This window comes from Lepidochelys kempii, chromosome 7 (genome assembly GCF_965140265.1).
Source record: "Lepidochelys kempii isolate rLepKem1 chromosome 7, rLepKem1.hap2, whole genome shotgun sequence".
In the NCBI taxonomy this organism is placed as follows: domain Eukaryota; kingdom Metazoa; phylum Chordata; order Testudines; family Cheloniidae; genus Lepidochelys; species Lepidochelys kempii.
Window position 1 is genome coordinate 93,590,923 of NC_133262.1, and position 15,962 is coordinate 93,606,884.

The window sequence follows — 15,962 nt, forward strand, 5'->3', positions numbered from 1 at the left end:
CCTCTGCAGCGTGGGGGATGGGTCACTTGCTGGAGGATTCTCTGCATCTTGAAGTCTTTAAACCACGATTTGAGGACTTCGATAGCTCAGACATAAGTTGGGGGTTTGTTACAGGAGTTGGTGGGTGAGATTCCATGGCCTGCGTTGTGAAAGAGGTCAGACTAGATGATCATAATGGTCCCTTCTGACCTTAAGGTCTATGATTCTATGATCTGCTCATGGCCAACTCACTAAAGAAGCAATCAGTGAAGCCATAGGATCATTTTCTCATTTGTCAAACATCTGGAAGAAGAAGATACATATATACAGTAATATGAGATTGTTCTCCCAGCACTGCTGTATGCCTCAGAAACATAGCAGATAATGGATGTACACAACAGAAAGCTCAATGGATTCCACCAGCATTACGAAGAATCTTGGGAATCTACCAGGGAGATTATGTAACCAATGTGGAAGTATTGTGCCGCATGGGTCAGCAGACTGTGGACTCAAATTATACAGACACAGTTATGGCAGTCTGGTCAGGTAATTAGGCTACCCTGGGACAGAAGCACAAGGTATGTTTTAGATTGGATTCCATCTGGAGGGAAAAGGCAGCGTGGAAGACAAAGAATGATCTATAATGATGATGACTGAAAAGGATTCTACCATCATGAATCCAACTTAAGATGGAGTCAAACATCTTGATCCAGACAGAGAGCAGTGGGAAAAACGGTTCACCTCATGCGACTCTCTACGTTAGTTAGTTTTGGCCCAACTGCTAAGTACTGAGGGAGGCGCAACCCCATATAAGTCCAGTAGAGAAGCTTCTGCAACGTTCCAAGGTCTGGGGAATACTATGTCACAGAAATTGTGCTCTCATGGTTCCATATCCACTACTCCAGATTTGATGTATTCTATGCTAGTTAGATGGGACTTTGGTGATGTATTCTATGCTAGTTAGATTCAGACCTTGTGCAGGTAGATTTTATTCCAAGTCAGTGGAGCTGTAGTCACTAATATCAGGAATTAATTTTGACTTATTTTTAATCTCAAATTTCTCCTTCCAAAAACAAATATAAATAAAAATAAATAAATATATTTATTTATTTCTAAAACTATCAGAAACATTAGCAAAAAAGCTCTGAGATATGAGAAGCTGTTTTGTTTTATTTGTTCCAATTTCACTGACCAAAGCATTCAGGTACTGGATAAATAATTAAGCGTTGAGAAATATTTTATTCATCTCTCTCATAATTTGAGATAAGCATAAAAAGAAGCAGTAGCTTATATAAAAAGTTCTACTTATACATTTTCCTGATTTCTGTCTTTATCTTATTTGCTTTTTAGAGATCTTCATGAACATAGGAACAGGAGAATTCATTAAAGAAGATACAAGCATAACACAGGAATATTGCTCAACTCAACTGTAAACAAATCAATAACTTTGGAGATCCGACAAAAAGTTGGACAGACAAACAAGGTAAAAAAATCCTAGGTACTGAATTTTATTTCAGGCTTTCCTTTAAATACGTTCTTTAGGAAATTGAAGACAATTTCTCTACACAGTAGTGAGCTAGAACAGCTTGCTCCACACCCCAATTCTGCAAAGCACTTAAATCCCATGGAGTACTCACATGCTTAAGTACTTAAATCAGAGACCAAAAGAAAGAGTGCTCACCCTCTCCCAAATGATATGTGAAACAAAATCAGAAGTCCCTATAAACATATTTCAAATTTATTTTTTCTTCAACACTTTAAATAATTTAGAAAAAGTAAAATGAAAATATATAGGAAGTGTAAATTATACCAGGAAAATATGACTGAATAATAAATGAGCATAAATATGAAAATGTAATATGGAGTACTACAGGAGAATTACTCATACACACTGGAGAAGATTTTCAAAGTCACAAATGCCAGTTAGTTACCTTTGAAAACTTCTTCCACTTTTTCTGGATATGGACATAGTTTAATAAATAAAAAGATGAAATTAAAACACTTTCTTTAAACAGGCAGTCACATGGCCTTTTCTCAGTCTTGATATAGTGATCTGACAATAGCAACAATATCCTTTGGAGTAGCAATGATTCCACCACTACTCCATATGGAATGCAGCAACCATTCACATGATCTAGATACACTTGCTGTTCTTTGGTCATATTGTTTACTGAGATTCTCCCCGAAACACAGGTATTCAAAGGGAATGTTAAAATGACAGCCAACTAGTCAAACTGTAAAATCAGGAACCACCGCAAAAATGGAGAATGGATTTGATATCACTATTTACACCCTTGAGATGATTGCCCAGTCACAAAATACTACATCATTTACACGTATTAGTGGCATGAAAATAAACAGGTGTCGAGACGATTAGAAGAGTAATGCTACGATTAATAAAATCAGAGTTAAATTTAAAAGTCAGTTGTAATAAGATTATGTAGAATGATTTTAAATGTCCGGCAGCATATGGTTGGCAAAGTGAAGTCAAATACAAAACACTGACATTAGATGCTGGCTGAACTTGATGCCAAAGAAAAGCACTGTAATCTTCCATTCTAAAATGGCATTTTGTTAGCAATACTGTGAAGAAACTCTTTATAAATTCCATTACCAAGTGTAGTTTCTGCTTCCAGTTCTATAACCATGGAACTGCAGAACTCTGAACAGCATAATGTAAAAGTACTTCACAATTAATATTATTTGTTTGTGAAGCGCCATATCATTTCTACAACTTTTTAATGAGTTCATAATAATTGTGGATGAAGGCTTAGAACGATATTTAGTCAACAGAATGTAAGTTAAGACAACCATATATCAATACACAGTATGCAACTGTCATAACAAATTATAAAGATAGTCATTTATATGTGCAGAAGTAATGTTCAAACATGATAATTTAGATGAAATATTTAGGTACTTTTTTAAAAATACCTAAATACCTAATATAACCCATATGTTTTCACTACAATCATTCTATATCAATCCACACCATGGGACATTATAGCATTAGTCTGAAAATTGTAAAAAAAAAATTGAAACAACAATGTCTCTGCTTCGTTTTTAGAAAGTCCATAAAAATGGATGGATTTCTTTTTTTATTCTACCCTTGATTAGAAACTCTTGTGCCAGTTTTTAGACAAAATGAGTTTAAGGATGAGACAAACCCTTCTAAAAAGGAGTGTTCAACATAGCAATATGTTAATTAAGTCTTCCATTCTCTATACTAGTTGGTACCAGTGGACATAATCATAAAATGCATCTTAAATGTTATTCATAATAAAAGCTTGTTTTTGCATAGTAGTTGTGGCTGTTTTACATCTTATCTACAAGGTTATCGGTGTTATTTAATCATGTAGTTTGACACCCTCCTCAAGAGCTTCACCAATAAATTGTGTAATAATTTTGTTAAATCAAAACATCAGTTCAGTACATGTTTACATGAAAAAAAATATGAAAAGCTTACCTCATACCACATGGATTTCACAAGATCAGAATTTAATTCCTCACTTAAGGCTTGAATAGTTAGATGTTTTGCGATAATCCTACAATGCTTTATATCACTCTTGTTTCTCCTCTGCTCCACATAATCCCAAGCAACAGCTCCAATATGCCCTGAAGGTAAAGTCCTAACAATTGCCCTTGTTCCAGTATAAACTGATTTTTTAACCTCCTTATCATTTTTACAAAAACGTCTGATTAATAAAGTGGAACGTTCCTTTTTGTTTCTAAAAAACTCCTCCTCCATCCCTTCTTCGCAGTTATCACTGCAATCTTCAAAATGGCTCAGAAAGGGCTTTGAGGCCATTTTTCCAGTAAAATTACCACCATAAAAGCTGTGACTTGAGCATGCCACTCTAACCTTTCGTGCTGCTCTTTCCACATATAAATACTTGTCCCTTAAAGTGTCACAGTTATCATACAACTGTTGTCCATTTTTATTGTCACAATTATTTGTCAATTCCATTAATTTACAAGTGCAGGCTGTTGAATCACTGGCATGATCATTACCAACATTTACATGCTGTAAACAGTCACCCAAAATGAATCTGTTGTGTAGCGTGCACAAAGCTTTTGATATATTTCTTTCACTAGCATAGTGAAAGTGAAACACTGCTACATTATCAGCATCATCTGTGCCACTTTTATTTACCGCTAAATGGTTTCTTAATGACTTCATCTCTACTGAAGGTTCATCCCTCTTCAACTGAATTTCAGCAAACATGGTTCTTTCCCGTGAAGTAGAAATTCCAGTTTCCAAGCATGTGTGTTCTTCTGCTAAAGAATCACATGATTTATGTAACTGGTTATGCGGAACACTGCTCTTGCATTTTTTCTTTATAGTGTTGCAATTCATGTTAAGAAACTCCACTGAACCAGGGATGCATGTGTTCTTCTCCAAGAAGTTTTCATTACTCCTATTATCAGTCATTCCTTCTCCATTTGCCAAAGAGAAAATTTTGGGCAGCGAGCCCTGAAGATGTTCTTCTTTAAGTCTGTGTAAGTATGAGAAAGTATGTGTCGTCTGCCTTCCTTGATTAGCAATGTGTCTTTTTATAACATTGGTGTCCACAGCATTTTCACTATTTTCAGCTCCAGCTGACTGAGCAGGTATCACTTTACCCTGTGCCACAGACACAAGTACAGAAGCTGCCATTTCCTCAGAGGTCATTTTGACAGTTTTTAGATAATGTTCTGTTTTTCCTCACTGATAACCATACTATGATTTCAGTGTATGAAAATTCAGTGCTAAATTATCAGTGCAGACACACTGTGTAAAAACATGTTGAATCCTTTATTACTTTTAAAAGCACATGCACTACTAACTACAAAGCTTTACCAGCTGTGGATCACTGATGTGAACTACAGTGTTTCTTAAAGCAGTTTTTTAACGTGATATTGCCAGTTGACAATTTTCTTTCCACTTTCAGCATTTCTGTCATACGCAGGGTACTATTTGTTTCCACAGTTTGTAGAAAAAGAGCATATTTGAACATATAATCCATCACAAAGATGTATCTCACCATACAACATCCAATTTTAATTAGTTTCCTGCAAGAAAAAGACAATGTATTAAATTCCATGGTATAAAATGCACAGTCATAACAACAAGAAGAAATGGTTAGTATGTAAAAGCTGTTCATAGAATGTTAAGAGGACACAGTCAACTTGATATCTAATTAATTGAAAAAAAAAGTTGAAAACAGTTTCAGGAAGTATATCTGTCTTAGGGAACATCTACACAAGGAGCAGCAGCAAGTCTCAGAGCCTGGGTCAACTAACTTGGGCTTGCAGAGCTCATGCTACAGGGCTAAACACAGCGGTGTGGATGTCTGGGCTTGGGCTCCAGGCCCGTAGCACAAGCCCTGCAAGCCCAAACCAGTTGACCAGGCCCTAAGACTCACTGCCACAGGCCTTTTTGTTGTATAGGCATCCCCTTAGACTCCCTCCATCAATATTTAAGGTTTTGCAATCAAATTTTCTTATTTTAAAAAAGGTTTTTCTCTACATTATTGCATGAAAACACAAACAGGAAAATGTTACTGTATGGGGTGAAACTGTGAAATTGAACATACATAATATGAACAAAGTGAAAATACTTGGTTTTCTATGATCTCTTTCAGAGTTATTTTAGGGGCTACTTATCACTAAAGTTGGTAAAATATTTTCAGAAAAAATTAATTATTGATGTCCTTTGAAAAATAATTGATTCTTTTAATCAAAATTAAAGAGATAGACACACACAGTAGGGGAAAAAGTTACAACACACAAGTAAAGTGGTCAAGATAATGATTGCTTATGCCTTAACAGAGGTTTTTTAAAGATTACATGATTATACTTAATTGCCCTTAAACCTTGCCACTATGAGGGAACGCATTTCTTCTAGTCAAGTGTCTTGTGTCAAGGCTGCTACCACTGGTACAGCAAAGGAGATGGGAGATAAAAGTAAAAAGACAATTGTGCAGGGACTTGATAGCAAGGACAGAGGATTGAACTTGGTATGAAGGAGGAAAAGCCAGAGAAGAAATCTAACGGAACATGACATGGTCAGTGTGACATTGCGCTTCATATTCATTATGTAAATATGCTTATGATATGGACATGACATAACTGAGATGTACTTTATGCAAGATGACTCACGTAAGGTATCATTAAATGTTATGATCATCATTAAAGGTCAGAGATAGTTCCCATTGTGTAGAGCTGTTTGTTTGACCCAAGTCACAGCAAAAAAGCTTTCCAGGAAGGGGTGTGGGGGGAGAGAGGAAATAAAAAAAGAGGGACAATGATAATATGTGGGAGTCCTCACTATCCCTACAACAACACATCTGAAAACACCTGAGGAACAAAGACTGAACTGTTAGAAGTGACAGTCCCAGGCTAAGATCTTTAGCCTGTGTATGAAAACCTGGGAAAGTCAAGGCAACGTGTGCCTTAAGAATCTGCCAGCCTGTTTGTCACTCAGGGTGAGAATTTGCTAATTTGTATTCTACCTATCTAGTGTGTCAAGCTTAGTTTACATGTTTTGTTTCATTTGCTTAGTAATCTGCTTTGCTCTGTTCGTTATCTCTTAAACCACTTAAATTTTATGAACTATAAAAGGCAGATTTTGTTCATTATTAAACCCAGTTTATGCAATTTCTAACAGAGGGGCAAGAAGTCGTGCATCTCTCTTCACACTGAGGAAGAGGGCAAATTTTAAGAGTTTGTGCTGTACAGATATTTCTACATAGTGCAAGACAGTATTACTTTGAGTTTGTCCCCCAAAAGGGGTGGGGGCACGTGAGTGCTGGGGTAGCCTTCTCACACAGAACTGACTTTAGTCTGTCTGCAGCGGGGTTAGGCCCTACCTCTGTGTGTGTGTGCTGCAAGAGGCCAGAGAGCCTAATTCAGCAAAGCAGCGAGAGGGAACCCAGGCTGGTTGAAAAGGGGCTCAGTTAAACCCCAGTACATCAGGTGTCATCCCGGACAGGAGAGGGGGGTCCAACCCGTCACAGTCAGAACAACAAGCATCTTAGTATGTACATTTTGTACAGATTGGAAGGGTTAATGTGGGTATCAAAGAGGAGGTAGTCAAAAGGGGAAATCATGAGAGCCTGGATGAGAGTTTTTGCAGTAGGGACTGAAAGAAAATGTGTGAGGTGGGGAGTTCCCTGAGCTGAGGAAGGGGATCCCAGGTCACCAGCCACTTGCCTCTGCCCAAGTCCCAACCCTTTCTCCTGGAGGGAGGGCAAGAGTTAAACACTTGGAACAAGTACTATATTAAGCAATAAAATACTTATCTTGGTGAGGCAATGCCAGGAGTAAACCCAAGTAAGGATCTCTAGCACAGGTTAAACACTTTCTCCTTGGTGCGACATATATCATACAAATTACAGCCTTCCCATGCTTAGCTAGACAAGCACATGCTCTCTGTTCTGAATGAACTCAAACCCCCTTGCTTCCACAAAACATGTCTAAAAATATGACCTTTCCTATTCAGCCACAATACAGCTAAAACACCTACTACTGTAATATCTTTCTCTCTGGGTTTGACAAATGCAAACTTGCACACTCATATCAATTCAGAATGTTGCTGCAAAGACCATTTTCCTAGTCAGTCTCTGACCACATCTCCACTCTCTTTGCATCCCCCTTCTCTATCATGCCAAACATAAGCTACTGGTCTTCACTTTAAACCCCTCCCAACTTATTACTATCTTATCTATCATCTCCCATTCACCACTGCGATGTCAACTCTCATTGTGATCACCCCATGAAGCCACACTCTATCCCCATTATTACATTTTCAAACAAGCTCTTTACTTCTTTTCTTCCATGCTGGCCCTCATGTTTGGAAGGAACTCCACATAAACATCCACAAAACTAACACCTTTAAATCCATAAGTTGGACTCCTAGGTATTATAGTAATACAAATAATTAACAACAAGTCTAAGCTCCAGGGAGGTTGGTGGTTTTTGTCAACAATGAGAAAGAATTGGGAGGGTTTGTTAGGAAAAATAAGTAGTTAACTTTTGACAATGCTGAATTTGAGCGGCAATCCAGTAGATATCAGAATGACAGGCTGAGATATGGAACTGAATGGATGAAAAAAACTCAGGAGCAAACAAATTAAAGTCTCATCAGCATAGAGATATTAACTAAAGCCATGTGGAGCATATAAGATCACCTAAAGCAGGGGTGCTCAACCTATGATCCACCAGGGCATTTCCTAAGGCCGGCAGCGTGCTTCAACGCAATATACTAACAGCTGATTCATTAAAGTTTTGTCATCATGTTTACATGATTTTAATTTACACAAGTGTGTAAAAAGACAATACTGTACCTAGAAACAACCTAAATACATACCAAACAAGTGGAACTTAAAATATAAATCAATATAGGGGACTTTAAATCTTTGGCCCACACAAGGTTGTGCTTAGGTTTATGTATCCCTCCTGTGTAATAAGGCTGGGCACCACTGATCTAAAGAAATGACAAAAGGAAATAAAAGGGCCAAAGGATAGATTCCTGTGGAATCGCTATGGCAAGTGGAACAGAGGATGATGACCAGACAAAAGAGACACTTAAGGAATGGCCAGAGAGATAGAAGTAGAATCGAGAGAGGCCAGTCCAGAGGGTAAGGCATTTAAATAAAAAAAAGGAATTATGATCTAGTGTCCAAGGCAACAGACTAGAAGCCCTGTTATTTAGCAAGGAAAAGATTGATTGTTAGAACCCCTGAATTCTTTAAAAAAAAAAAAAAAAGCATTCTAAAATCAACAGCTGTTTCTCATCAACCTAACTAATAAAACTAATTACTTTTTAAAATTACCACGTGCAGTTACAGCATTTTAATAAAAGCAAGCTATGTGCTCATTTAATTCTGAAAATCTCCTTACACACTTGACCAATTTTATCATCATTAGAGAATCTTCCCCAAATGAAATATTTTAAATAAAACTAGTTACTTCTACTTCGATCACCTCCCTAAATTTTAGCCAGTTGGGGAATGAATGGATCAGAAAAAGCACACTTCAATGCCCAAAATTCTGCTGGGGGGCGGGGGGGAGGGTGCCTCAGCAATAATGTTACACCCCACACCTCTGCCCTCAAGGTGGATTGATTTAAACCACACCATTTTAATTATGATTTAATTCAGCAAGGGGGAAACTGATTTAAAATCAGTTTTAATCTGGTTTTACCTTGGTATTTACTTATTTACCAAAAGAAAGGTTGAACCTCATTCGTTGGTAACCACTAAAACGTGTTGATTTGCAACTAAATATAGGCCTTTACACTAAATTTGGAACTTGTTTTTGCTAAGTAGGAGGATGTGTATAGCTATACACATCTATTTCAGCTATTATACAGCTTATGTTATATTTATTCAGATTCTTAATGTTTACATTTTTTATCTTAGAAAACAGGGAATTATACACAAAACTTTTTTAAAAATGAAAACCTTAAATGTGCTAGATACATAAGAAAAAAACAAAGTTTATCAAAACGTTTTGCTTTTAAAACTAACTGATTTACTAAACAAAGGAAGACTTGTAGTTAGTGAATCAGACTGATTGTTTCTGGTCACCATGTCCTTCCAGATTTTAGAATTAGTAGGTCTCATTTTCTCATACCTAGTTTTTATTCATAGATCACAAGAGGACAACAAGCTTTCCTTTTTCAACTCCTAATCTTTTTCTTAACTCTGAATGAACTAGTCATTCAATTGAGCTAATTGACTAAACTGAAATTTATAAAAATAAATATTCTCTCTCCACATGCCACAGAGGTTACTGTTATCAAAAGGTGTTTTAAACAACTCTAATGCAAGTTGCCGACCCAGTGACTTCCACCAGTTCAGTGATTGAAGTTCTTCAAAACCTGGCAAACAAATATGTATTTTTAAATAATTTAAATGTTAATAAATGGTACATTGAGGCCTTAACATAGGTGGTTATATTTTCAAATTTTAATTTTAAAGAGGTTTAAAAAAATTAATCTGTATTCAATTTAAATTAAAAAATTCCTATTTAAAACAGAAAAAATAATCAGATTTTTCTTCAAGTCACTGATTTTTATCTACCCTGACCCATTTTCCTAAACAAACATGAAAACTTTTCTTTGCAACTTTTCCCATATCACACTCAGGGAAAATGCCCACAGGAGTTTCCACTGAACCTTTCCACATTCATCTCTATAGATTACTACTCTGTGCCTTCAAATCCAACCCTCCCACTGGTGTTGTTTCTGGTCAAGCACAGGCAAGGAGCCACTGGCATGGGGATCCACAGTCCCACTTTCATGAGCTGCCAAACCCCCATTTTAAGGGATGATGCAGCTAAAATCCCTCAGATTCAAGTCAATAGACTTTTCTACTTGCATTTTGGCCTTCTTGTGGCTTTTAATGTGGAGGACATGATTGGCTTATTATTTTAAACACCCTGTGTTTAAAATCAAAGTATAGGGGGAAAAAACATCTTTTTAGTTTTGCTTTCTCTAGATACCTTGTTTATATTCTTCCAACTCCTGTTCCGTACTGCACTAGATCTCTTCCAATATAAGAATGATGGTTTAGAGATCAAAATATATACATGTATTACTAATATCCTTCTATTTTTTGGAGGATTTTTTTCATCTATCAAAACACTACAGACTACGGATTCACCTTTCCTGCCTACGCAAGAAAATTCCAGACAAACCTAAAAAAAGGTAACCTACTGTACCATATTCATAAATATATTCCCTGTGATGCTGCTAAACTGGAAATAAAGAGAAAATGCTATGAACGGTCACTGAGAATAATGTATTTATTGCTTCAGTAACTGATTCTTTCAAAGCAACTAATTTATTTAAGGCAGAAAAGCCTTACAACATTGGTATGCAACTTAATTTTACAGCATTCACTGAAGACCATAAAACTGATCAGTAGATGGTAATTTACACCATTTAAAATGTAAAAACATTGACGTTAACATAGTACTTGTGTACCAGTGTACGTAAGAAGCTACTAAAATAAAATAATATTTTGAAACAGTCTGTAAGCCTGTGGGCATTTTCAATGGTAAACATTTCTCTGGCTAGGTTATATACTGTAGTTAATCCATGCCCACCTAGTTTGGCACTTTGTCCCCCTCTGGTGGTTGCTAGCCCTAGAGATTGATGAGCCTGCTACAGCCCTACCTAAAAGCTGGGATTTTTTAGCTTAAGCAGTGGAGACTCATGCATTAAGATCCATAGGTCCCAGGTTACATGCCCACTGCTGACGATGCACCCTGTGACATGGGCATTACATGTAGCTTTTGAAGCCACAGACACATGGGGGAATGCTTCACAGGCTGCAGCTGTCCAAGGGCATTATGTCTGACGATCACAGAGGTGGATAAAATGTCTCCAGGGATACCAGGGGAGCACAATGAGGCAGCAATTGCTAAACCCTTTAAAAAAGTATAGCGTGCATTCCTCCACCTAGTGTTTATGGAAAACAAGCACCAGGATGCTAGTTACCACTCTGCAGAGATATGCAGAAAGGGTGACTTCCCAGGCCCTCCCTATTTGCATACTTGCACATGAGCAGTCAAAAACAATGAGTATAGAAACCTGAAAATATATACACACAGCAAATATGCAAACATTTAAATTATCCCAATTAATCTTATTTTGCCAAAAAGCACTCAAAACATTTTTATAATTAATTTTGAATATAAAGGCACATGGGCCAACCTACAAAAGCCTGCACCTTGGTTATAGTCTCACATGGACATTTTCTAAAGCCACTACATAGCTAATGAAATACATTAATAACTACACTGGTACATTTCTGACATCATTTAAGCCTCAAATGAAATATGCTCCCTCTATCAATACAGAAAAGTAAAAATGTGGAAAACTAGATCCAAAGGTGAATCATCCTGGATCCAAAGGTCAGCCAACAAAAATAAAGTGAATAATTGAGAGAGATAACATGGCAACATTTCAGCACTCACATTCACAAAATGTTTCAAGTTGTAAAACATAAGACACTGAAACCAATTTAACAAAGTAAATATTTCATCTATATTCACTTAGCTTAATTACTTGTACAGTGTTTTAAGATTTAAAGTGTCAGCTAGTACTGACTGGTTTCAGAGTAACAGCCGTGTTAGTTAGTACTGACTGTTATTTGGTAACTTCATATTTAAATTAAAAAAGAATTCTAGAAATAGATTAAAAAAGAGGCTAGGTAAAAATAGGTTTACACCCCTACCAACCTAAGAAAATTCCACAAAAGGTGAGATGGGGTCCAGTCTTAATTGTTTATTCAAAACTCCCATTTAAGCCAGTTGGAGTTTTGCTTGGGTAAGACATCAGTACGGACTTCAGTATTGGATGAGTTTTCCATATTAAAGAAAGGAATCTGGAGGAGTGGACAGGTCACAGGATTTGTGATGAGATACAGAGCTTTTCACCTCTAGATTAGCAAGAAAAAGCTGAAACTACAGACCTTTTCCTAATAATAAAGTTATGGAATGACCCTGGCAATGTGCTCCTGGAAGTAAAATATCTAGATTTAATTCCCCATATGAAAAAGGCCCCAGAAATAAGAAGCAAGTTCCATCACCTGGCAATGTCACCACCACCAGGACACCAACAGTGAAAAAGAAATGGTGGGCCTCCTAAGAATCAATGAAAACTAACATAATCCCTTTTAACAGTTGAAGACAAATTATATATTTGGCATAAAATATAACAGTAATGCAGATGTGTCATCAGACCATTTCAATAACAAAATCTCAAAGAATTAAAATGGTTATGCAACTTGTCATAAATTAGGCTAGACAGTTATTTGTAATAGCTATAACAGAATAGAATGAAAATTTAAAATCAACTATTAGATGTTCCAATAATGTGCCAAATGCTGCAGCCCCTTGTAGCCCTTCTCACCATAACTAATCTTGGGGAGCTAAGGATTGAAATCCCCCTGTGCCAGACAGGTCCCCATTTGCTCCCCCACATCCATGCCTTTTTCCATCAGTAAGAGTACAATACTAAGAGGAGAACCTGAAACAATCTCTCACAAACCCAGTAGTCAACGGAAGTTGTTGGTTTCTTTCTAGATCTGAGTTGCAATCATTTAGACCCAGATTTCTAAAGGTATTTAGGTGTTGCTGTGCTCAGTGCTACAATGCCTGTTTTTGGAGCTTAAATCTCATTTTCAAAAGTGATTTAGGCCTTCCAGAGATAAATCCCAACGGTACAGCAAGGTCTAAACACCTTTAAAAATCTGCATTTTAAGTCAAAGACCCTTTTTTGTTCAACAGTTGCCTTGAACTTCATGCTCAAAGTGACAACTTCCAATTGATAGTGTAATACTGAATTTTGCCATATTGTTTGTTTCATCTAACTAGATACAAGGTCCTTCTACTATCCGCCATCTCAGTCAAATCCACCAAAATTACTAATCTCCCTCTCCATTCTCTATGGATGTCATGAATAACAGACCCAGGAAAATGCACGTGCCAACAGCAGTTTGGCTGACCAAACATTTTTCACTATTGCACACCTTTTCCCATTCCTGAAAGAACTGGCAGTGTTGACTTGATTTAAATAAATCCAGTCGTGAAATTTCAACTTCTCACACAACTGAGTAAAGATCATTGGATGTACTGTTAATTCCCTTGGATTTAAACTGGTGAAGACAACCAGTCCAACTTCATATCAAGATGTCCAGGTAAGTGAGACACTTGATTTTTTTCAGATGCCTCTCCACGCAAAAAGGAAGAGAGCTTCAAAGGGATTTTACTGTACCTTTTCCCTGATTTTTCATAATGAAACCATGACAAAAAATTGTATTGCAATATATATTGTAATGTACATTGTAGACAGTCCTCCCTTTCACCGAATACTGTCATTTCAACATAGCTAGGAAAACTGCCCTGGTCTGAAGATTTATGGGACATGCTAATTACATTGCCGTACTCTTAACCTTCCAATCACCACTGCAATCTTGACTAACAGGATCATCAAAGGTGTTCAAAGATTTTGCAGAATCTAGAGGTCTCCCTTTGCTTCACTGGAATTAACATAATGTAGCACTACCCGGACTTTAGTTGACAAATGAATTTGTGCAATGCAGGCTCATGGATCCTTCTTCCATTCCAACTGCATCAAACTTTGCAGTGAGCATTTGAATTTTGACAGAGACACCAGATCTACACATGCCAGCATAAATCCTAATGCTTTTTTACAGTACATCATAATCTCCATTCTCAGACTGCAGATGTGCTTATGCTTTATCTCACCCAAATCTTCTTTTCCGAGGATCAAAAGGAGTTCCTAAAAATACTCTAGACTTCTAAAAGAACATATCTACCTAGAGTTACTATCTACAAAATTTTCAATATTTTATAGAGAAAATCAACAACAACATTGAAGACAAACATGTAGTTATACCATTGCTTCCACTAATAATCCAGAGATTCTGTAGTTCTGAAGATCCCCTGGTCGCTTCAAATACACTACCTGGAATGGAGGGTGAATGCGGAGGTGTTTTTTTTTAAGTGGCATCTACTGTATAGATGCTTGAGGAATGGATTTAGATTGCCTGAATTTATTCTTCTTCTTCAGGTTTATCATCTCCAGCATTTTCCCCCTCCATGACTTGATGAATTATCTCCTCTTCGCCCTGATGAAATTCCTGACTCATCCATTTTGTTTGTTCCCAACCAGAAAACTCCAAGACCTAACTGACCACACATGCCAAGCAATACAGTTGTTGGGGATCATTTCAACCCATCTACAGAAGGTCATAGGAACATAAAAATGGCCATACTGGGTCAGACCAAAGGTCCATCCAGCTCAGTATCCTGTCTACCGACACTGGCCAATGCCAGGTGCCCCAGAGGGAATGAACCTAACAGATAATGATCTGGTGATCTCTCTCCTGCCATCCATCTCCACCTTCTGACAAACAGAGGCTAGGGATACTATTCCTTACCCATCCTGGCTCATAGCCATTAATGGACTTAACCTCCATGAATGTATCCAGTTCTCTTTTAAACCCTGTTATAGTCCTAGCCTTCACAACCTCCTCAGGCAAGGAGTTCCACAGCTTGACTGTGCGCTGAGTGAAGAAGAACCTCTTTTTATTTGTTTTAAACCTGCTACCCATTAATTTCATTTGGTGACCCCTAGTTCTTATACTATGGGAACAAGAAAATAACTTTTCCTTTTCACTTTCTCCACACCACTCATGATTTTATATACCTCTATCATATCCTCCCTTAGTCTCCTCTTTTCCAAGCTGAAAAGTCCTAGCCTCTTTCATCTCTCCTCATCTGGGACCCATTCCAAACCCCTAATCATTTTAGTTGCCCTTTTCTGAACATTTTCTAATGCCAGTATATCTTTTTTGAGATGAGGGGACCACATCTGTACACAGTAATCAAGATGTGGGCATACCATGTATTTATATAACAGCAATAAAATATTCTCCATCTTATTCACTATCCCTTTTTTAATGATTCCTAACATCCCGTTCGCTTTTTTGACTGCCGCTGCACACTGCATGGACGTCTTCAGAGAACTATCCACAATGACTCCAAGATCTTTCTCCTGATTAGTTCTAGCTAAATTAGCCCCCATCATATTGTATGTATAGTTGGGGTTATTTTTTCCAATGTGCATTACTTTACATTTATCCACATTAAATTTCATTTGCCGTTTTGTTGCCCGACCACTTACTTTTGTGAGATCTTTTTGAAGTACTTCACAGTCTGCTTTGGTCTTAACTATCTTGAGCAGTTTAGTATCATCTGCAAACTTTGCCACCTCACTGTTTACCCCTTTCTTGAGATCATTTATGAATAAGTTGAAAAGGATTGGTCCTCGGATTGACCCTTGGAGACCACCACTAGTTACCACTCTGCATTCTGAAAATTTACCATTTATTCCTACCCTTTGTTCCCTGACTTTTAACCAGTTCTCAATCCATGAAAGGATCTTCCCTCTTACCCCATTACAA

The 15,962-nt window shown here is 37.2% G+C and overlaps 1 protein-coding gene across 5 annotated transcripts in view; it reads right to left on the reverse strand.

Moving 5' to 3' along the window:
- Window positions 1-4,664, reverse strand: part of PLCE1 (phospholipase C epsilon 1) — a 291,084-nt gene extending 286,420 nt beyond the window's left edge. For all 5 annotated transcript variants that reach the window (XM_073353850.1, XM_073353848.1, XM_073353849.1 and 2 more), the window contains exon 1: window positions 3,446-4,664. In XM_073353850.1, coding sequence (XP_073209951.1) covers window positions 3,446-4,651 — 1,206 coding nt within the window. In that variant the 5' untranslated portion in view covers window positions 4,652-4,664. The remainder of the gene's footprint in view (window positions 1-3,445) is intronic.
- Window positions 4,665-15,962: the final 11,298 nt, after the last annotated feature.